A 20,945-nucleotide genomic window follows, 5' to 3' on the forward strand; every position below is an offset into this window, starting at 1 on the left:
ACGCAGACAACGCCACAACACATACCCATATCCAAGGGCCCTTCACTCCATCGTTGAGAATCTCTTCTTATTGAGTGCCCAGGCCTGAATCACGGCGTGCAGTCCAGGCATCAAGTCAATGCGGGTAGACACCCTGGCTGCTGGATGATCAACGCAGCCGTGAGCACATATTCATTGACCCGAGAGGCTCTTGTAGAAGCTCCGCTTCTAAGTGCAAAAAGCATGGTGGGAGGGTAGGCCATTTATCTGCGGATTGGATTCAGTCGCATTCAACCACCGGCGAATATTGTGCCATGGTCTGATGGTCGCAGTCCGGGTCTCACTCTTAATCAGTGAAATGAACATCTCATATCTGACAACCCATCCTCTAGATATTTCTTCGCCAGATCGCGACTGCTGTGCGTGTATATCTAGGGAAAGGACAAGCGGCTTATGGAATGATGGTCACTGTGTCTCTGTATATGCACGAGATAATACGTCAGCAAATACAGCAATGTAAGCTTCATAGTCCGCGGAAAGACAACTATTGAAATCAGAGATAACCCGTGCGTCGACTTGCAAGACTGCCGGCAGAACTCAACGAGGCTGATGAGCCATGTCTCAGATTTGGATGTAAGCAGCGCTGATTGATAAAGCGAATGAGATGGTTCCGACTCTTTGAGGACCAAGGAGGCCGTAAGAAGTTGGGAGATGGGAGATTGATTAATGAAAAGTCGCGAATAATTCTAGTGACCTCCGGTGCCTGGATTTTAGTTTAATCGCCGTGTAATCCCAGGCATTGCTGGGTTGTACGCCGTATGGAGGCCAATAATCAAGTGGCCGTGGATTCCACCATTCACTCGTCGGGAGTGTACACTGGCAGGGGATTTGGGTTCGTAAAAGGATCAGTTATATTAGGGTTTAATCGCGGCGTACCGTGAAAGTTGGCAAGGTGTTCTGCGGTAGGACAAGGCTATTCAAAGGGGTGTCAGGGAGTGCTGACGAGATATTTGCATTATTGCCTCTCGAGAGATGGTTTTCGTAATGCCAAATTGCATTCATTTCGTCCGGTATAGTGAATGATCGAATGTGATTCCGTATTGATAGAACAACCGATCAGAGTTGCTTCTCATCAGCACAGCGGGTAATACCTTGGATCGTGTGGCGGCTCTTGGATTTTGCCAAAGTCTCATCTCTGATGCCCGGGACATGACAAGAGCCGGATTTCATCTTGTTCAGTGTCGCGTTCCAATCGAAACGCAGTAGACCGGAGACCACCGCAATGGTGGGGTTTGGAAACGACCCCATGATGTAAAGTCCATAGCTCAAGAAACAGGATAAGCGGGGGCCATCGCTAGTACACTTCCGAGACTATCTCAATCTCATCCCTATAAAGTCTTCGAAGGGCCGTCAGTCAATTGTCAGGTAGTTCGAGTCGGCCGCAGCGTTTAGTCAGATAGAAGGTGTGCCGATCCGCAACCGAAGCCTGGCGATCGCACGCGACGGCACGCAGCGTAAGAAGAACTAATCATCTGTAGAGAGCACACCTCGCGGCAAACTCCCTCAAAGAATGCCTGTTTGGCCCCCGTCCATAGAAGAAACCCGTCATCGACGGGCAAGAGGCATAACAGGGTCGGATCCTCCGCGAGAGCACGCCGAGCCGCAAGGAAAGAGCGATAGGGAATCAGGTTAGGCTAGTAAATTAGCTCACGAATCAATAGAGAATCGATGGGAGAATGTATAGTGACCTTCGACTTGCTATTACTAATTAGTCCATGCTCATGACGGTGAGCAAGCTCGGCCGCCTTAAAACTGGTGGCCAGAGCCAGGGCCAAGTAACCGATCTGGATCCGGAGCGTCAGGTCCTAATCTAGATCTTGATTAGGAGCAGCATGATTAACAAAGAACTCCAGGTACCAATCCAGAATCTGTGAGAATTCTGTAGTATTGCCAAGTATCCCCACGGACGTCTAGTTCTTATTAGCCTAATAAAACACCGAGAAGCTATCGAAACGTACCTGATAGTAAACCTAGTTCCGACTGGAATATTATTTACACGCCACCGACGCAACGGCATCAAACACACAACCGGATGCGAAGTTCTCGGCATTGGTGGCGTCGAACTTCGTAATACTTGTCCGAAGGCAGTGCATACAGAAGAAGACTTTTGGCACGATGGGGACATCGGCCAGACGGCGTCGAAAGATGATGAAGAGCACGTGGCTTCTCTGCAGTAGATCCTCTCTCTGTGAGGTTGGGGATGGGAGTTTTATGCTGATGCTTTTGACGATATAGGAGAGACATCGCAATAGAGGGAAAGGGAGATCGTATAGGGATTATACTGGCCATGTTGGTGGTAATGACGATGATGATGATGGTGATGATATTGTTGTTGATGGTAGTAATATGTAGAGGCAACAGGGTGTGGAAGAGAAGACTAAGGTGGTTGTAAGAGAGATGGAGAAGAGAAAGGAGGAAAGGAAGGAGAGGAGCTGGAGGTGGGGGTAAAGCCAGGATGCGGGTAGTTGTGAATGAACAATAGAGGTTGTTCATTGAATGAGTACATTCATTCTTCACTCCATACTTACTATCAGGAGTTGACACATAGCCCCAATTCCATGGTTTGGTGAATATCAAGAACGAACAAACTGTCACTCCACCATGGCTACTAGCCATTACAGATACATTCCTCTTGCATGAAAATAGTCCCCCGAATGAATATGATAGAGTAGGATAGAGCCATGGTGAATAAGACTTGTTACCATCATCCATGATCCACCCAAACACGAAAACCACATGCGGAGGGCATAGCAGACAAGCCCATCAAGAACAGAACGACGCAGACAGTGTCAATCTTCCTGTCACAAAGGCTTAGTCTTGTATTGCTATATTCGTCAAGGTCCAAGAAGCTTCGAGCATTTCCCCCGAGGAAAGCAATCTCGGTTATCACTAACGAATATTGCTCACTCCGCATACGAGAATCTCGAAGCTTATACAGTAGTTCCTTTGGACTGCCAATCGACGACTTAATTCAATACCCATATATTGACTAAGTCCTCGACTACGCTTCAGTTAGTACAGTATAAACCAAGTTCTCAGCCACGCTCCAAAAAAATTCCCCCCAAAACATACTGCCTACCCAATAACAACTATTCCTCTCACCTACTCAGCCGCCAAACCATCCAGCCGCACCAACTCCGCAACATTCCTCCCACGGGCCTGAAATGCCTTATCCCGAGACATCCTCGACGCAAGAAACATCCAACAGGCAGCATTCCCCACCGTCGTCGCAGCTTCAGACAAACACTCTTCTCTACTCGGGGCCTGGGTCATACGCTGAGACACCTCCCGGTCAGCGAAGACACGATCCAAATGGCGAGAGACGGCATGGACATCGGAGGGGCTATCGACAAGCCGCAGCATTTCTGTCCCTCCAATTCCCCCTGTTCCAGCGAAAGCACACACTAATCCTCCCTCAGCAACGGTGATCAGCGGCCGGTGTTTGCGCATCGCCCAGACCAACACCTCGGGGATACCCTGGCAGAGCGCAAGTTGCACAACCACGTGGGCGTTGGAGAGCAGGGTGTTCCACATCTGGTCCTGGGCGCTGAGTTGGATGATGCAGACGCGCGAGGCGACAGACGGTGGCATGTGAGTGTGGATATGGGAGAGAAGAGCTTCATACTGCGGGGAGTTCTCGGGGCTGCGCGAGGGGCCGTGGTGGCAGATCAGCAGTTTGGGGAATGTATGCGTACTATGGTTGTTATTATCGGTGGTGGTGTCGGTGGTGTTGTTGGTTTGTTGTTGAAGAAAACTCCTGCAAAACGTGGCGTAAGCGTCCAAGAGAGCGAGAGTGCCGTCTCCGGGACGAAGTTGGGACAGGCTTAGGATATATTGCTCTGCAGCATCCGATTTGAACTGTCAAATTCACACTCTTCTTCACTCCTCCCCCTGCTGCACTGACTGAATCAATTCATACCTTTCGGATACTGGATCCCTGGAGTTCCCAATGTCCTGCATGAGGAATTGAGCTCCTGACCATAAAACGACATGTCGGAGTCCGTCATCGCTTTATTCAAACCATCGAGCCTATGGCTGGCGTTAGCATCGCATCCTGCAAAACCAGCGGAATCAATCACCTACTGATCAACAGAAGGCAGTATATAACCAACCTTCTCCTCTGCCATAAGCCCCGGCGCGAGCTCCCGCGGCAGGGTCGTAATCAACGAATCGACATGCTCCAACCTGGCTTGCACGAAGCGCCACGCCCTCACCTGCGCAAGTGCAGGATGCTGCGACAGCACATCAGAGGGAGCATGCAATCGATTCTCGAAAACCACCGGTCGCTCCGGATCATGCTGCTTCGCCAACAGCGCCAGCGTCAGCAACGGCGCACTGTCTATGACAACAACGTCGGCTCCTCCCTGGTGGCGGCCGCGCAGGGGCCCATGGTCGCCCAGCCAGTGCCGTCGCGCATTCTCGTAGGCGAACTCGAGGATTTGGAGCTGGTCCTCTGTCTCAAAATCCACGGCGGGATCCGCGAGCCCTTCCATGATATCCTCCATTTTGCGAATCAATTGCTGGATATTCGGGCGCGGCTTGGGGACGTACCTGCAGGAAGATTACTATAATTCCTGCGAGAGAGGTTGGTTCCAAAGAGGAGCCGGAGACTCACCACTTAACATCCACCCCTAGGATATGACACAGCCGCACCAAGGCGTGTCTAGTATGTACATCTGGTTTCCCTTGACATGTCATACTGAAAAACGCCATCTTCACCTTCCTCGCCACAAGATCCTGCGCGAGGGCTCGTGTTAAACCCCATAGCTCCTCGCTAACCGTCCGCCGATAGTCATCTGCCGCAGCGAAGCGGACACAGAAGCTCTTATCCACGTCCACCATCCCATTAGCGTGAATCTGATTGTGGATCAAATGCCCCACGCCAAATGATCTAGAATCACGATGTCAGCTGTGAACGCAGAAGTCCGCCCCCCACTATGATCCTAGAATAAGCAAGTCACACACCTCAAGCACTTCCTCGCCATCGAGTCCGCCTGTTCATCCGGAGTCTTCTCCTCCCAGCTTGTGAAGACGCAGAGATCGCCCGGCTCCTCCGGCCGACGTGCATGATCTTGATGTTTCAGCACGAGCGGTAGCGCATCCAGGTCTCGCCAGAGGAGGGAACACAACCCTGGACATCTCCGCTCTAGGTCCTCGGAGAGCCCGACAGCGACGAGCTTCTCCTGATGCTTCTGGCTGTACCCGTGGAGATGGGCCAGAAGGCCCCGAGTCGACTCACGCGACGGCGTGGTAGGGGAGGAGGCCTCGAGTGGGGAGAACTGGTAGGTGAAGAAGTCGACGAGGTGAGTCGCGTCGCGAATGGCGATGACGATGGCTAGCGTCCCCTGCTCGTTGGTTACCAAGTCGGAGAATCCGGCGTAGGTTAGCTGTTTTACATGATGATAGATGAGGTGTGAGTAACCCTAATGTATTCCACAAAGGCTATGGTTGTAAAGTGTTCAGTGATGTAGATACCTGTGCTGCTTGTCCGCTCCAGGATCGCTCTCTATCCTGGGTAGGTGGGAGATGGGAATATCCATGTTTCAGCATCTTTACTGTAGGGACGGCAGAGTCTCAACAATCTGGATCGGGTGGAGGATGTTCAGTGCGAGGAGTGTATAGTATATTGTAGGCTCTGCTTGGCCACGATTAGCCGTTGATACCCGCAGCTTCATCCCATTCCTGACCAGATACGAACCACCAACAAAGAACCCCAATGCAAAGTTTGGCTCGACTTTGAGTTCTTGTTGCACTCGACGTCAGCGATCAGCCCACCAGCAGTCTCATTGCACGAAATAGAGCCCTGAGCGAGCAAAGCTTCATGTAGAATATTACGATCATCTCATCGTGATTGGTTTGCAGAACACTCTGTGGCAGATATGATGGTAACGAGTATACTTCTCAGCCTCAAAATCCGAATGCTTGCTCCGTTTCCCCGATCCGGCGAGTCCTCGAGATCCTGGAGCTAATTCATAACGTCGTAAAGCACAATGACTTCTAAATGAATCATGAGAACTGCAACGCTAGGCACGCAGCTCTGTCAAAGGTTTCTCACGATAATAATTGATTCAGAGTTAGGATCAGGAGACCTGAGATGCAGCATGGAGACATTTCATATCAGAGGACAGATTAAGGGGAGTATAAGTAAAGTATATGGACATGAATCAAATAGAAAATGAACCCTGAAATCACCACGCTGTCAATGTGCTTTGCTTTTCCAGTTCCGCGGTACCTCTGAAGCCAACCAACGCCATGTTATGAGATACGTATGCACGCCACAGAGATAGATGAAGGCTCGTCAAGGTAGAAAAAAGTAAATAGGTCAGTATGGAGAAAATGGTGTAAAGGTGGTCACCAGAGGCGCCTGGGGTATCGCAAGCAAGAAAGTGAATCACAAGACCTTTCATCGAGAAATGCTATGCTCACAGAACTCCACCGGGTAAATTGATCTGGGCTTGTCGAGCGTCAAAGCCGGCGCTATTCGGGGCAGACCCCCCACCCGTGGCATACATATTGCTGTCGGGATGGGCTTGTTTTCGTAGCATAAACATCGGCTTCCGTCCTTCCTTCTCAAGGTGCTTGAACAGGATCAGCGGCCGCTCCTCCAGCCCAAGGCACCGTTCCTGGTCACCATATACAATATATAGCGCATACTGCTTCCAGTCCGCATTGATATTGTACTTCTTCAAGGCGGCGGGGAGAACCTTATGGCAGGGATCGTCCATTGAAACTCGGAAAGACTTGAAGATCTCGACGCTCGGAGGATCCCCAGTTGCTCGGGAATCCGACCGTGTCGGGATATCAGGGCGGGTGGCTTGCGTTGGGGTAGGATTCAACCTGTCGGAGCGGGATTGCGAGGGGGCAGTGTCGTCGTGGTGGTTGTGCGAGGCGTTATTAACGCTGGTGGAGCTCGGTTGCGAGTAGGCTCGTGAAGCCAGCGTCTGCGTGTGAAGGTTCCCTGGCGACGTCGGCGATGGAATGCCTGGCGACAGCTGTGCTTTGCCGTTCATCATGGCCATGTGAGATGAGTTTGCCGTGGACGGATCCAGCCCACCAGCATCACCATACATGCGCCCTTCGTGAATGGCCGGCGGAATATAAGTAGGGGAGCTGGTCTTGGGAGTACTCCCTCCAGTATGTCCCCGCTTGGAGAATGTCCTCGAAAGGATCGATCCTGAGCGGTCCAGGATCGTGATGCCAGAAGGAGAAGTCAGATTCGGGGGCTCGTGGTATGCTTCGGGCGCAGGCCCAGGTAGCGCCGAAGGGGGCGGGAGCGGTTGCGATCGATCTTTGGCCATCTTGAAAACAGGTAGGAGTTCCTCTCGAAGTCGGCGGTAGTCTTCTGCCATACGCCGCAGCTCTGCCTCCACCGTGAATATCCGTTCGTCTCGCAATCGGATGGACTGGATCAAACGAGCGACATCATCTTGCGTTGCACCTTCGTTCATACTTTGGTCGGCAGCTATTGTACACGTGAGTTAGTGGATGTTCCCAACCAAAGGTCTCAAACACGTACAAAGAGGAATGTAGTGATCTGCGTCCAGCGGGATATCTTGCTTGACCTTGGTTTCGTACACGCTTTTGAGGATGGTCAATCGATGTCCCACACTGGCAATACCCATTTCCTTCAGCTCATCATGTTTCAGCGCGACAAGCGCTTCGCCGACGATCTCATTCTCTGTGAACCCATCCAAGGTCAGCAATGGTGAACGCCAAACGCGCCGGTCTTATCGGAGCACTCACCCAGGAAAGCCGCGCAGTACTGACGAAGGCCCAGAGCCGCGACAAAATGTGCGCACTCTTCGGCCGTCCATTCTGTGATAATTGTTTTGGGAGAGCGAGGGTTGTCGTCGACATTGGCCAGGGTGGTTGGGGTATGTTCGGCGGAAGGGAAATCGGACTCGGAGGGGGATGCTTCCGAATCGTCGGCTAGGTGAGGGGATGTGATGACACTGCGCTCGTACTCGTCATCTGCATCGGAGTCGGCGTGATAGGAAGTGTGGAGAGACATGGTAAACGGAAGGATGAGACCGGCAACGACGCCCAGCACGAAGAAGGGGTGGGACGGACGTCGGACCGGCTGACAGGAACTCAGATAGCGCCAGGTGCAGCACGGTCAACCTGAAATGAGGGTGCCCGATGCGGGGATATTGAGGATCTTGGATGGTTTGTAGGGGAACAATGGAGGACTCTCAATAGCGCCGATGGTGGTTTCAGGATTCGAGGTTCGGGTCGGCAAGCGGCTCGTGTCAGATACGGCGGGGGTTGGTTGAGATGGCTGGGACGAGATGCGGGGGATAGACAGGATTAACTGGGAGGACGACAGCTGAGGACAGAGAGTCAAGGCGAATAAAAATGAGGCGAATAGTGGATGATGGCCGTGATTGAGGAGCGTGGAGTGATGTTCCTGAGGCCAACAAGGCTAATAATCAAAGGCATGCAGCGAGAGCGGGGAAGCTGGGGGGGGAAGATGAGGAGATCGGATGGATGATTCGACCACAGTAAGAAGTAACGAGGTTGGAGGAGAGGAGGAGAAAGAATGGTGGAGAGTTGACAGTATCTCTACTGTCTTTAAGAGAGAGAGACTCAAAGAAGAGGAAGAGGAAGAGGAAGAAGAAGGAAAAAAGCAAGGTCGGTTGTAAGTGAGAGGAGCAGCAGCACAGCAGCAGCGCAGCAGCAGCACAGCAAGAAGCTGGTTGGGCGCGGAGGCGCTTCTAATGTTGGATCGTCGCACGTGATCTTCCGCGGTCTGGACCATCTGTATGGAGTATAGGTAAATTACATACATGTACACACACTCTCTCTTTCTCTCTCTCTTTCTCTATCACTCTATCACTCTATCATCCTCTTTCTGATCAATTGCACTCAACATTGCAATAAGGAAATTCCCGCAGAGGTAACGCCACCGTCTCCTCCATCCAACATCCCAAATTCCTATCACCGTCTCCCACCAAGACCAGTCATTCCTCCAGCTTCCCCTTCCCCGGATCCACGACTCGGGGAATGATCCAGCATCACCACAGCAGAGAACATCGAATGAGTATCGACGCCAAGCGCCCCAAATGACTTTCTCCCCTGGATTACGGGGGAGACTAGCGAGGGAACTATTTTCGATGCAAGTTCGGACCAACCGAGAAACGGACAAGCCCAAAGCTCCACGATTTCCCGTGCCCTGTCAAAAATCCAATAGTGCCGGAGACTGGACGCTTTGGGGGACTGCTCCATCCTTTCCGAACCCTCCGCCGTCATTCCTCCTTTACCCACCCGCAGGAGAACTCTTTTTAAGTTATTAATGCGCGTCTGTTAAGTAGACTATCGGTCGCCAAGTCATTTTCTGTGTGCGTATCGACCACGACCACGACCCTGACCCTGATGGGTGTGCGCGGCATTCCCTTGCCCAATGCCTAGTGGCCAATCGTGTCATCTAATCAGTCGGGGGGCGCTCTTGCCAGCCCTATATCAACACTAGCATTATTAACGCACTGGAGCCAGACAATCCACAATATACTAAGATAGTCGCCCCCTTTTCCGGGTCTGAGCCTAAGTCGCTGAGTCTTCAGGACCTCGGAGTTGAGTTGGGAGTTCGATGGGGCCGAGGAGGAGGTAATTGAATTAAACTTCCTTCTAGAAGGTGCCATCTTTCATTCGGATTGCTTTTGAATCAATGATCATCAATGTCTAAGACAAGAGTCATGCGCACAAGACAAATATCACCCACCAAGGCCGGCTATTCGGAATCATCCAGTTCGTCACCCGGCCATGGCTACTACTACTGTAATGGCTCACTTTACTGGCATCATGGACAAATCAAACCCAAAGCACAGAGAGAAGCCAGGCAGAAACATTGTCTCATCCTATCATGCAACGGTGGTGTTTTCCCTTGGATCACGGACGTCGGATCTACTATCTAAGCTGCCAGCCGCGATGGGTCAACAACGGTCACTAAGACATCTATACTTGGCATCGACAGGGGGTGTGAAGGAGCACAAGCATGCTCCACCTCGATCTACGAGTACATCCCGTATAGTATCTACGTAGTAATCACTATACTCACTCACTAACGAACACTAACAACACCATGACTTCCGAGGAAGATCCTTCCACTTCCGAGATCATCACCTTGTGCCAAAGCGGAACAGTCTTAATCCGACCGGACTATACTAGTATCTCCCCGCGATGATGTCTTCAGGAGACATCTAACAGTACTCAGTCGGTACGCTCGGGCACAATAACTTCCCCAAGCAACACCTAGCAGGAACCAAACCGAGAGTAATCTCCGATCGCGCAGGTCACACAAGCACCTCAACGAGCCAGGAAGCAAAGCATTACACGAACATGTGGTGGTGCGCGCAGCCATCGCGGTTAGGGCCCCAACCTGGCGGCGTGAGCATGGATTCATGGGTTTATCACGCCGTACTCCGTACAGCCAGCGCCAACCCAAGAAGAAAAACGTAGTGCAGCCCTGCAGAGCCCACGTACGTGGATGTACGCAAGGGCTGTCCGGCGCAATGATTGCATCGTGGTCTTGTGTGCCGACTTGCCCCGGAGCGCCGCCGCCGGGGTGAGCAGTGTGCAGTGATGATGCTATTATTATCACGGTCTCCCTGAAATCAAGCCTTGGGCGTTGCATGGTCTGATGCCGCCGAAGTACGGCGTGTACGGCGTACTATTCCGGTGGAGTGTGCAAGCAAGGAGGGGATGTATAACACTACTAGCAAATAAGCCACTACGGGGTCAAAGAATAGGACAGACACATAGTATTTCTCTCACCTGACACGGAATGCCACTTGCTTGGACAATAGTCCCCAACCAGTCAGCTTCTACATAGAATTAGAATAGAACCTCCCCAATTGCAACCAACATACGTAAAATCCCACCATCCTATCAACAATGTCACAGCTGGCGCGCGGGTAGCCGAGCAGATCTACCGGGCGTATCGGATCGAGATTCGGAACCGCCCTCACCTCCGCCGCCGCCCGCAATTTCCCCTCGCCCATCCTGCTAAAGTCACAGTACCACCTGCGACCACTGCTACGTTCCAGTCGCGTCGACGAGTGCAGAAACCAACATTACCCACTCTCCCTACAACCACAAGACAACATACCTACAACCCAAACCACCTACCGCGGATCAAATCGACTCACGAAAACGCACTTTAAGGAAGCAGCAGCACACACTTCACCATCGCCACCGCACACCCAAAGCTAAACCTCCACTCCACACGCGAGTCTCTTCCTCCGCACCTCCATCTCCAACCAGAAGAGTACTTACGAACTACAACACACATCCATCGCATTCAATCCTCAATTTCTCCAATCCACCACTCCACAGCGCAAACTACAGCCAGCATCATCACCACTTACCATTGTCAAAATGACAAGCACATCAACCCCATCCCGCCCCTCAACCACCACCACCACCTCCTCCTCCTCCTCCGACCACCCCTCAGACCTAGAAACCGACCTTCTAACCCACCTCCTCACGACCCCCAACGCCCTCGACGACCTACACAACACTCTCCTCTCCTCCCTGCAACGCACCGGCTGGACGGAACGAGTCCGAAAACTCGCGCAGGAGCTCCTCCGAGGCGGACGATGCGAGCGCTTCGACGAGGTGATCGAAGCCGTCGTCGCGTCCGCCGAGGGGAGACGACATCCGTCTCTTTCCAGCACCCACCCACACCCACACGACCAGAACCCATCCAAAAACGGGAGGATAAAAAGGGAAGAGGAGGACGAGAATAACAACCACCACCACCACCAAACTGGAAACGGTCGGTCGAGAAACGATGAGGGGAATGATGATGATGCCACCAACAATGCTACGGGATATTTTGAGAATGTGGATGTGAGGATTCCGTCCTCGGTGGTTGAGCAAGGCGTACGGGCTATAAAAGAGGTGCTGCGCGAGGTGGTGGTTCTGGAAGGGGATGATCAGGCCGACCATTCGGGATCTGGGGGTGGTGGTGGTGGTGGTGGGGAGGCGTCAGGGAATGATCATGCTACGACCACTACCAAAACACCAGGGGCCAAAGATCGCATCAAAGGGGTCAAAAATGGGGAGACTAATGGGACGAGCGGGGCCAGTGGGAGTCCCGTCAAGAAAGCCGATAAGAAGGTCAAGGCCAAGCAGGCGAAATGATCCGCTGGCCTGGCTTCTTCTATCTGTTTAATGATCGTAGACTCTTGAGTTACTTTGGGTGGGTGTTGTCGACGGGATCATGGACTTTCGGTTTTGCTATCCTCATCCGGCGTTGTCTTGGGTTCCATCTGGTGTTTAGGGTGGGCATTGCATATTAGATACCAATCTTACTACTTCATGATTTTGCACACACGCAATATCTACCACACCCGAATTCATAGGCTATTAGATCACAGCTATCTTAGCACCAGAGAGAAAATAATAACAAAAGTCAACCAACGTGTTTGAGTCGAGGCTCACCCCGCTTATCTAACTTAGTGCGTAGAAACAGAACATGAAAATACAGTTTAGTCGTAGAGGCTGTCATCATTGCCGGCTTCGCCAAAAGTGTTGTTGTCCGCCACCTCGCCCGACGAGGGGAAGCGGAAGAAGGTGCTGCCGCCAGAGTTCTTCAAGCTCTGCGCGAAAGCCTCGTAGCGGCGGATCTCCACATCGCTGACCGACTTTCTGGCCGACTTCATCGCCTCCTCAAAGTGAGCACGAGTCAGCTCGGGCACCGGGTCCTCCTCCTCCAGCTCCTCATCATCCATCTTGACGTCCTCACCCTGGGCCTCGCGCTGCTTCATGCGGTCGATGTCGGCGCTGATCGACTGCTTGATAGCAAGCTTAACAGCACGCTGAGTCACGAAACCAAGATCGGCACCGGAGAAGCCGTGGGTCTTGCTGGCGATGAAAGCGATGTCGACATCGGGAGCAACGGGCGTCTTGCGGAGCTGGGCCTTGAGGATGCTCTCACGGGAGGCCTGGTCGGGCAGAGGAACGTAGACCAGGGTATCCAGACGACCGGGACGGACCAGAGCAGCGTCCAGCTGCTCGGGTCTGTTCGTGGCACCAATGACGAAGACGTTCTTCTTGGAGGTCATACCATCCATTTCTGAGACAAGTTAGCTATGAACCATTGAAACAATAACGGGAAAACCTACCAGTCAGGAGCTGGTTGACAACACGGTCGGAAGCACCGCCAGCATCACCAACAGATCCACCACGGGACTTGGCAATAGAATCCAACTCGTCGAGGAAGACGACGCAAGGGGCGGCGGCACGAGCCTTGTCGAAGATATCACGGATGTTGCTCTCGGACTCACCGAACCACATGCTCAGCAACTCCGGACCCTTGACAGAGATGAAGTTGGCAGCGCACTCGTTAGCCACGGCCTTGGCAAGCATGGTCTTACCAGTACCAGGAGGACCGTAGAACAGCACACCACGAGAAGGCGAGAGACCGAACTTCTGGAACTTCTCGGGGTGGTCCACAGGGTACTGGACGCTCTCGATAAGCTCGCGCTTGACCTCCTCGAGACCACCAATATCCTCCCAACGGACGTTGGGAACCTCGACGACAGCAACCTCGCGCAGCGCGGAGGGGTTGGAGACACCAAGAGCGTAACGGAAGTTCTCCATGGTGACACCCAGGGAGTCGAGAACCTCGGCATCGATGGTGTCCTCATCCAAGTCAATCAGGTCCATCTTCTCACGGATCTGCTGCATGGCAGCCTCGGAGCACAGAGAAGCAAGATCGGAACCGACATAACCGTGGGTCTCGGCAGCGATCGTCTCCAAGTCAACATCATCACCCAGCTTCATGTTCTTGGTGTGGATGGACAGAATCTCGAGACGGCCGGTGGGGTCGGGGATACCAATGTCGACTTCACGATCGAAACGGCCGAAACGACGAAGGGCAGGGTCGATGGAGTTGGGGCGGTTGGTGGCGGCCATGACGACGACGTTCGAGCGGGCCTTCATACCGTCCATGAGGGTCAAGAGCTGGGAGACAACACGACGCTCGACCTCTCCGTTGGTCTTCTCACGCTTAGGGGCGATGGAATCGATTTCATCGATGAAGATGATGGCCGGGGAGTTCTTCTCGGCCTCCTCGAAAGCTTTGCGCAAGTTGGACTCGGACTCACCAGCCATCTTGGACATGATCTCGGGACCGTTGATCAGGAAGAAGAAAGCACCAGTCTCGTTGGCAACAGCACGAGCCATCAAGGTCTTGCCGGTACCGGGGGGACCGTACATGAGGATACCACGAGGGGGCTTGATACCGATGGACTTGAAGAGCTGGGGATGGCGCAGAGGCAGTTCGACCAACTCACGGATCTGAGCCATCTGCTTGCGGCAGCCACCAATGTCATCGTAACCGACCTCATTGAGGTTGCCCTCCTCGTCTTCACGCTGGATGGGCTCGCCCTCGCAGTGGATGATCGTGTCCTGGGCCACGATACCGTACTCTGGGGGATCGACCTCAACAACCTTGAACTCCACCTGTCGCATACCTCCTCGTACTGTGAACAGGTCTCCCTGTCTGACGGGTCTGTAGGCTTCGCGGAAGTAGGGGGCAAGGTAGACATCGAAGAGGGAGCCAGTGAGGCCCTCAACAGTGTCGGCAATGGGGAGGACGGCAATACGCTTGGCCTATGACACCAACCGCGGTTAGCTCCATTCAGTAAAGACCGGTTTCAGATCGATCCAACTTACATATTTGATGTCGGGGCAGGGGTGGACAGTGATCATGTCGCCGTGCTTAACACGGAGGTTGTGTCTTACAACACGGTTGATGCGAGCGCTGCCGTCATCAAGATCATCGTCCGCCAAGACAATCAGAACCGTGTCCTTGCGCTTCTTGCCCTTCACGAGAACGGTGTCACCGCGGAAGAGTTGGAGGGTCTCCATCGTGTTGTTGGAGAGGGCAATGACGGAGTTGTCATCGTTAACGGAATCGGTGACACTAGACAAACACAGTCGGTCAGTACCTCGGTCCCCATCGACGGGACGATGACGCAGACACTTACATCAGAGAGTTGGGCTTCTTCTTCTTCTTGAGAATAGCAGTAGAAGTGTCGAGCTCCTGCAACGAAAGACGTCAGTATTGCCATCCAGGTACCTGCGTGTCCGATGGCAAAGTCTTTACCTCTTTCTTCTCGGCGCCCGAGGGGTCACTGGGATGATGCATTAGCAAGCGGGGGCCAGCTGGGATCCTCATGGATGGAAACTTACTTGAGGTTAACCCTCTTCTTGTCGTGGGTGTGGTCTGGCTCTGCGCTCATGTTGATGATGGAGTCTGAAGAAAGGCGCGTAAAGCAGGGTAGTCACTCGGAAGGTAGCAGGAACTGTTGCCGTACCGGTTTAGGCGAGTTCGGCAACCGGCAATGTGGCAGTGGAAGGAAAAGAAAAGATGGGGGGGTAGAATGAAATCTCGACAGACAGTAAGATATGTCTGAGAGATGGCGCAATTTGGAGGGAGAGATGAAAGGTGATAGAGCAGAAGGTGTGGTGGAGTGGGATGGGGGAAGAGGGAGGGAGGATGGATGGGAAGTGAGACAGTACGTTGGCAGAAGAGCTTCCGGGTTAAGAGGTGACGATAGCGCCAGGGCCTGGCGGGAAACTGATGACTTAAGCTGTTTTTGCAGCGCCTCCACCGCCTACTGATTTTCGCATGCCCGCCGCCACCGCCTGGGGAAGAACCGCATGGAAGCCAGTCGTATCCACAATTTGTGACTGAGTTCTATGATCGGCCTCAATAGCTGGGTGCTTGATAAGCTGGGGAAACGGTTCGAACTAGTAGCCTAGCAGTCAATGAGTCCAGGGTTTTAGTGCCTGAAGCAGTATCGATCTGGCCTTATTTTCAAACTTTGCCTCTTGGCTCTTGCCAGCACGGCTGTGTCGGTGCCTCAGGCAGCAATATCATATACACATCAACATGACATGAGGCTTTGTTGAACACACTACTTCTTTCTAACAATTGAAGGAAATTATGCACCTTCCTAGTGCTTGTATGCAGGCGCTTTCTGTGTACAGTACTCTCAACATGACTGGAAACCATCTCATGACAAACAAAGGATGGCTGCATTGCCACGCAAACGCCACAAGTTAGTGAGTGAGAGGACAAGACAGCAAGTGAATCATCTTCACTAACACACGTATTCTGGCTAATCTATTCATAGAATTCTGACAATGAATCCTCATGGCTTAGACCTATCCAGAGCTCAGTCACGTGGTGAGGTGAATGCGCAGCCAGAGTCTTAGAGTATAGCCTCAACCTGACTTCACCTCAGCGCACACCGTGAGAGCGCTGCCTAGAGCTATGCGGTCTACCTCACAACAATCAAGCATGCTCATGGACTTGATCATGAGGTTGCTCAATAACACGATGATGTTTCCGTCACCCACCCTCGCCTCACCTCTCCACCAACCGCCGGTAACATATCTTTATCCTTCGCTGGCGTCCTCCCAAAAGTTCATGGGACGCCGCCGTGGTGCCACCACGATGGAATGCTTCGAGTGGTATCCGGAGAACTACAAGGTGGCATATCATAATTAACTCAAACTGAGCCAGATGTACAGGCTCCTAGCCGATGCCGATAAGCACACAATCTTCGTCTACGGGTATCTGAAGCTGCCGACTGTGGTGCGGGCCTTCTGCGATGAAGTGGACAGCATGCCAATAGCCCGCAGAATGCAGCCCGCCAGGGCGATCGGGTACCGGCTGTACGAGCAGGTTGTCAACGGCGACCCGTTCATGGTGTTTACAGGCAACGAGCGCGACGTCGTGCACGGGATGTTGGTGTTCGCGGTGGAGCACGAGGCGGCCGTTGCCATGTACCGCTCCGAGCGGATCGGCATGGGGCAGTTCGAAATCGTGGTCGAGGCCGAATTCATTGAGGAGGGGCCTGGACTGCGCGACCGCTGGGTGGGGGTGACGCAGGCGTTGACGGTGGAGACGTTCCTCTGGACCGACAGTCTGGAGACGATGCGTTGGAAGGGGCTGCCAGTCTGGGCGGTCGACATGTTCCTTCGGAGGCCGTCATATGATACATTTGTAAGTGTCTGGGGGTGTGGCTGTCTTGGTGAGGTTCTAACATGAATGTATAGAGACGTCCCGGCGAGCTCGAGTCCGAGGAGACCATCCCCCTTGAATATCGGTTCTCTGACTACCAGCATTGTGGTAGACGGTACTTCAGCGGCGAGTGTCGCGACCATTTCCACTTCTCCATTGACCGTATCCCTGGGGAGCAGGACTATGCATACCAGACCCGCGACGCGATGTTGGTCCTCCTTGAGGATGCGTCCTTTGAAGACCAGTCTCTCGACACTTTGTATGCTCAGGCTTTAACTTGGATCTGAACTCAACAACGTCTCGAAATTCGACCTCGCATTCACGATCCCTTACCCTATTCCTACGGCTCGACTTGCATCGCGAAGATACCCATGCTATGATAATGACACAGATGAAACGACTAATGATAAATAATGACGATTCTGGTAATGCGCAAATTGCAACACCACAAAAAAAGGACTATCCGCCTCCGGGCCACGCAGCTGAGCACAGCTCCAGCAATTGGGTATGTATTTGGTCTTGTTAGCTTGGATCCTGTATTTAAGCATCTAGCACAACAAATCAACGCTTATCCAGTGCATCGATCCGAGCAATCAAACCATAAGCTCTATCCAAGTGTTCTAAATCTACGCATAGAATCTCACAAGGTCTGGTATATACCCTCTACCCCTCCGCCCACCCCTTCCATCTTCACCACAATCTCAGAAGAGTCAAGACTTAGTCCTCCCCCACGAATCCCAAAACTCCCACGCCCCCGCCATAAAACTCACCAACCCCGTCAAATGCTCCGGAAACCCAATCCCTTCTTCGAAGCACCAGTGCAGACACAACGGCGCCCAGCAGACATTATTCACGAGACTCTTTCTCCACGCGCGGATCTCCCGAGCATCAGCCTCCTCCTCTTTCTGTCCAGGGACACCCTGAGCCTCCACCCCCTCCTTCCCAGCAAGATCCACTTGCTTCATCTCCCTCCTCAATCGGTTTCTCCTCCGCATCAATACCCACTCCCTAATCAAGACAAAGAACTGCAAAAAGATATGCCCGAACCACGCCCTCGTACTCCACAAATCCCACTGCACGATACCGCCCCACCGCGCGATCCACTTCCGACTGACCACTCCCTTGGCCGCCAGAAAACTGACGTTCTCCAAAACCTGGTAGATGATATTCACCGCCACCTGCAGCATGGTCAAAACATAGAGGGTGCGGTCTTTCGGGGGGTTGCGCAGGGTGGCGGCGCCCCAGGTCCAGAGGGGGAGGAGGCCGAGGAGACGGAGGGTGTAGCGGGTTTCGGACATCAGGGAGGAGAGGGCGAGGAGGGGGGGTTTCGCTTTCTTTCCGGGGATGGGGGGTGTGGGGGTGGGTGTTGGAGGTGCGCTGGCGGGTACGCTGGGGGCTTTGGAGGTGGGGTGCAGGCGGTGATGTCGGAGACGGGCGAGGAGGCTGAGGCGGGTTTGGACGGCTATCCAAGGGGCGGAGGCGAGGAGGTGGTGCAGGGCGTGCGAGAGGTAGCCTGTGACGGCGAGGACGCGTTCGGTGCCGGCTGCTGTGGTGGTGAGTCTATTCTGATGTATTAGTTTTCATGTAGGTTAAGGGGCAAGCGAAGAGAGGAGGGGGTCGTACTTGTCCAGTCGCTCGATGGTGGTATCTGTTGCTCGCAGGGCTGCCAGCAGCTGACGGCGAGTGTGGAGGAGGGACTTGGGTTGTGGTTGTGGTTGCGGTTGTGGTTGCGATGGTGCAGTGGAAGATCCCCGCGTTGGGTCTGTCGGCGATTTCCCCTCATCTTGCTGTGACGCTGCGTCGAAACTCGCAGAGGACTCGGGAACCGGTGCAAGGTCGGCCATAGTGTCTGGATAGTTTCTTGTAGAACCTGCGACCGTTGTCACCAGCAAGCAACGCGGGGAAGATGAGCAATGATATAGAGCCGACGGTCATCTGCATCTGATTAACCGTCGGTGCTCGGCGCGCGGACCGAGGCTCGGAATTGACTCGGAATGCCATGAGTCGATCAGTTGAACCGCGGGTTAGTTGAGTTCTTACTAAGTAGTTGTTCCTCATCTGCATCCACCCTGATTAGCGGGTCCCCACTAGATAATAAATGATACACACTTGATCAGTACAGTATCTTTCATCTCAATTATCACTGACTATGTACTGAGTATCTCTTCAGTCTGCTAAACAACAACTTCGACCTTTCTTCCATCCAGAGTCAAATTAACTGCAGTCCACCGACTATCTCAATACCCTTACATGTGAAATGTCACCAATTACCCCCACCCACACCACCTTGTTCACATATCGGCAACCAGAGATCCAACCAAGAGTGTACCACAGTGTAAATCCAGGTTACTTACAAGTCATCTCATCGGAGACACTCCCAAGCGCGCTAGGCTCCTTTGGTCATTAGATTTCAAGATCAGAATCATCCGAGTAAGAGTTGCCTTCGCCTTCATAACACTCATCTCCCGGCTCAACTCGCTCCAATTTTCCCTTACCTTTGTCTTTGCTTCTCTTACTGGCGGGATCCTCATCTTCTTCGTTTTCACCCCCGCCTTCAACAGCATCTTCTCCAGCATTCTCTTTCCCCTTATCATCCTCAACATCCTCAACATCCTCCTCGTCCTCCTCATGTATAACCGGCATCCACCCACTAAAGAGATGAAGTCCCGTAGACGACCGATATCCTTTCTTCCGGCGCCAACGCCACAATTTGTACTCCTGCAGGATTTTCACATCCTCAAGCGAAGGCGGTGCGATGAACTCAGACGGAATGGAACGAACGGATGCGGTGCGTCTGTGTCTCATATGCCCACGTGAGCCGGGGGAATCAGACACCAGACTTGAAGTCGAAGAGTTGCGTGAACTGCCCAAAGCTGAGGGGAGCTCCTCGCCACCAGAAGTGGATGGGAGAGGCGGGAGCGGGCGCGATGACTGCTGCAATCGGCTTCCGGCGGGCGGATAGAACTCTGCATCGGAAGGGTAAACGACAGGACTGTGGGGTTCGTCGGTGGGGGAGCGGATTGGGTAGGATGGAAGAACGTTGGTGGATGAGGATGCATGGCCATGGCTCGCAGTTGTTGAGGAATACGGCGGCAGATGGGTGAATGGATGCGAGGCAGTGCTGTTCTCGTCTTGAGGGTACGTAGGGACGGTCGAAGTGGAGGTGCCTTCAGGACGAGCTGCTGTTGCTGCATCGTTGGGAGAATGGATCGTAGTCGACGAGGTCGTAAGGTACGAAGGTAGATGCACTGTCGATTGTGCTGCGGGACTGGTGATTGTCAACGCAGGAGACTCCGAAGAAGTCGAATGGGATGCTCTTGACAGATAAGATGGCAGGTAGGACGTCGACGGACTGGATGTCAAGCCACGGTAGGTAGTAGTCGCGGGCCTAGGGCTGCGTGTCTCATCCGCATAGTAGCGCGGAGTTGGAAGGGGAGTCGGAACGGGACTGGGTCGCGTGCCCAGGTTACGCACCGTCTCTGCTCTCGCGGTATCTCGATTGCAGAGGTCCAAGGCACGCCGGACGGGGAATCTAGGCAGGCAGATTGCACTCATATTTTGCCACGCCCGCTCCATGTACTGAGGAACACAACAATGGCACGCGCGATGGCTGCAATTAGGCATTCCATATAGGGGTGGGACAGAGGAAGTATCAGACGCATCAGCTTCAGAGGAGGGAAGTGTATCCGGCGGACTACCTCGCTCATCTGCATGCTGAACGTACTCGATGTGCTCGACCTGTCTGGTACGATCACCATCACTGTAACCATACTGGCCCTGTTCCGGACTTCCTGCCGAGTGAGTAGCGCGAGACGTAGTGCGAGAAGCATTGTGAGAAGCATGATAAGAAGCAGGAAGAAAAGCATCG

General features: G+C 53.1%; 6 protein-coding genes across 6 annotated transcripts; 2 read left to right on the forward strand and 4 right to left on the reverse strand.

The window, feature by feature from the left end:
- Window positions 1–3,034: 3,034 nt before the first annotated feature.
- Window positions 3,035–5,609, reverse strand: BP01DRAFT_318946 (putative heat shock trehalose synthase). The gene is made up of 6 exons (XM_025572657.1): window positions 5,515–5,609; window positions 5,005–5,426; window positions 4,655–4,930; window positions 4,123–4,590; window positions 3,959–4,068; window positions 3,035–3,878 (listed from the first exon to the last, which is right to left on the reverse strand). Exons 1-6 carry the CDS (start codon window positions 5,587–5,589, stop codon window positions 3,142–3,144), a joined length of 2,088 nt encoding a protein of 695 aa, XP_025431586.1. The 5' UTR covers window positions 5,590–5,609; the 3' UTR covers window positions 3,035–3,141.
- Window positions 5,610–6,339: 730 nt separating this feature from the next.
- BP01DRAFT_44819 (adaptor protein STE50) lies at window positions 6,340–8,255 on the reverse strand. Its single transcript, XM_025579865.1, has 3 exons — window positions 7,783–8,255; window positions 7,556–7,717; window positions 6,340–7,501 (listed from the first exon to the last, which is right to left on the reverse strand). Exons 1-3 carry the CDS (start codon window positions 8,048–8,050, stop codon window positions 6,462–6,464), a joined length of 1,470 nt encoding a protein of 489 aa, XP_025431587.1. The 5' UTR covers window positions 8,051–8,255; the 3' UTR covers window positions 6,340–6,461.
- Window positions 8,256–11,412: 3,157 nt separating this feature from the next.
- BP01DRAFT_340375 (uncharacterized protein) lies at window positions 11,413–12,180 on the forward strand (the record flags this gene model as incomplete). The annotated part of the gene is made up of 2 exons (XM_025573401.1): window positions 11,413–11,696; window positions 11,763–12,180. 2 exons carry the CDS (start codon window positions 11,413–11,415, stop codon window positions 12,178–12,180), a joined length of 702 nt encoding a protein of 233 aa, XP_025431588.1.
- Window positions 12,181–12,359: 179 nt separating this feature from the next.
- cdc48 (AAA family ATPase CDC48) lies at window positions 12,360–15,348 on the reverse strand. The gene is made up of 6 exons (XM_025575004.1): window positions 15,238–15,348; window positions 15,152–15,179; window positions 15,033–15,088; window positions 14,719–14,968; window positions 13,164–14,655; window positions 12,360–13,114 (listed from the first exon to the last, which is right to left on the reverse strand). Exons 1-6 carry the CDS (start codon window positions 15,285–15,287, stop codon window positions 12,528–12,530), a joined length of 2,463 nt encoding a protein of 820 aa, XP_025431589.1. The 5' UTR covers window positions 15,288–15,348; the 3' UTR covers window positions 12,360–12,527.
- A 1,003-nt stretch (window positions 15,349–16,351) lies between these two features.
- Window positions 16,352–17,364, forward strand: BP01DRAFT_382627 (uncharacterized protein; the record flags this gene model as incomplete). The annotated part of the gene is made up of 3 exons (XM_025577383.1): window positions 16,352–16,524; window positions 16,585–17,059; window positions 17,113–17,364. 3 exons carry the CDS (start codon window positions 16,352–16,354, stop codon window positions 17,362–17,364), a joined length of 900 nt encoding a protein of 299 aa, XP_025431590.1.
- Window positions 17,365–17,598: 234 nt separating this feature from the next.
- BP01DRAFT_415833 (uncharacterized protein) lies at window positions 17,599–19,026 on the reverse strand. Its single transcript, XM_025579168.1, has 3 exons — window positions 18,701–19,026; window positions 18,466–18,637; window positions 17,599–18,411 (listed from the first exon to the last, which is right to left on the reverse strand). Exons 1-3 carry the CDS (start codon window positions 18,919–18,921, stop codon window positions 17,788–17,790), a joined length of 1,017 nt encoding a protein of 338 aa, XP_025431591.1. The 5' UTR covers window positions 18,922–19,026; the 3' UTR covers window positions 17,599–17,787.
- Window positions 19,027–20,945: the final 1,919 nt, after the last annotated feature.

This window comes from Aspergillus saccharolyticus (assembly GCF_003184585.1).
Source record: "Aspergillus saccharolyticus JOP 1030-1 unplaced genomic scaffold BP01scaffold_14, whole genome shotgun sequence".
Lineage (NCBI taxonomy): Eukaryota > Fungi > Ascomycota > Eurotiomycetes > Eurotiales > Aspergillaceae > Aspergillus > Aspergillus saccharolyticus.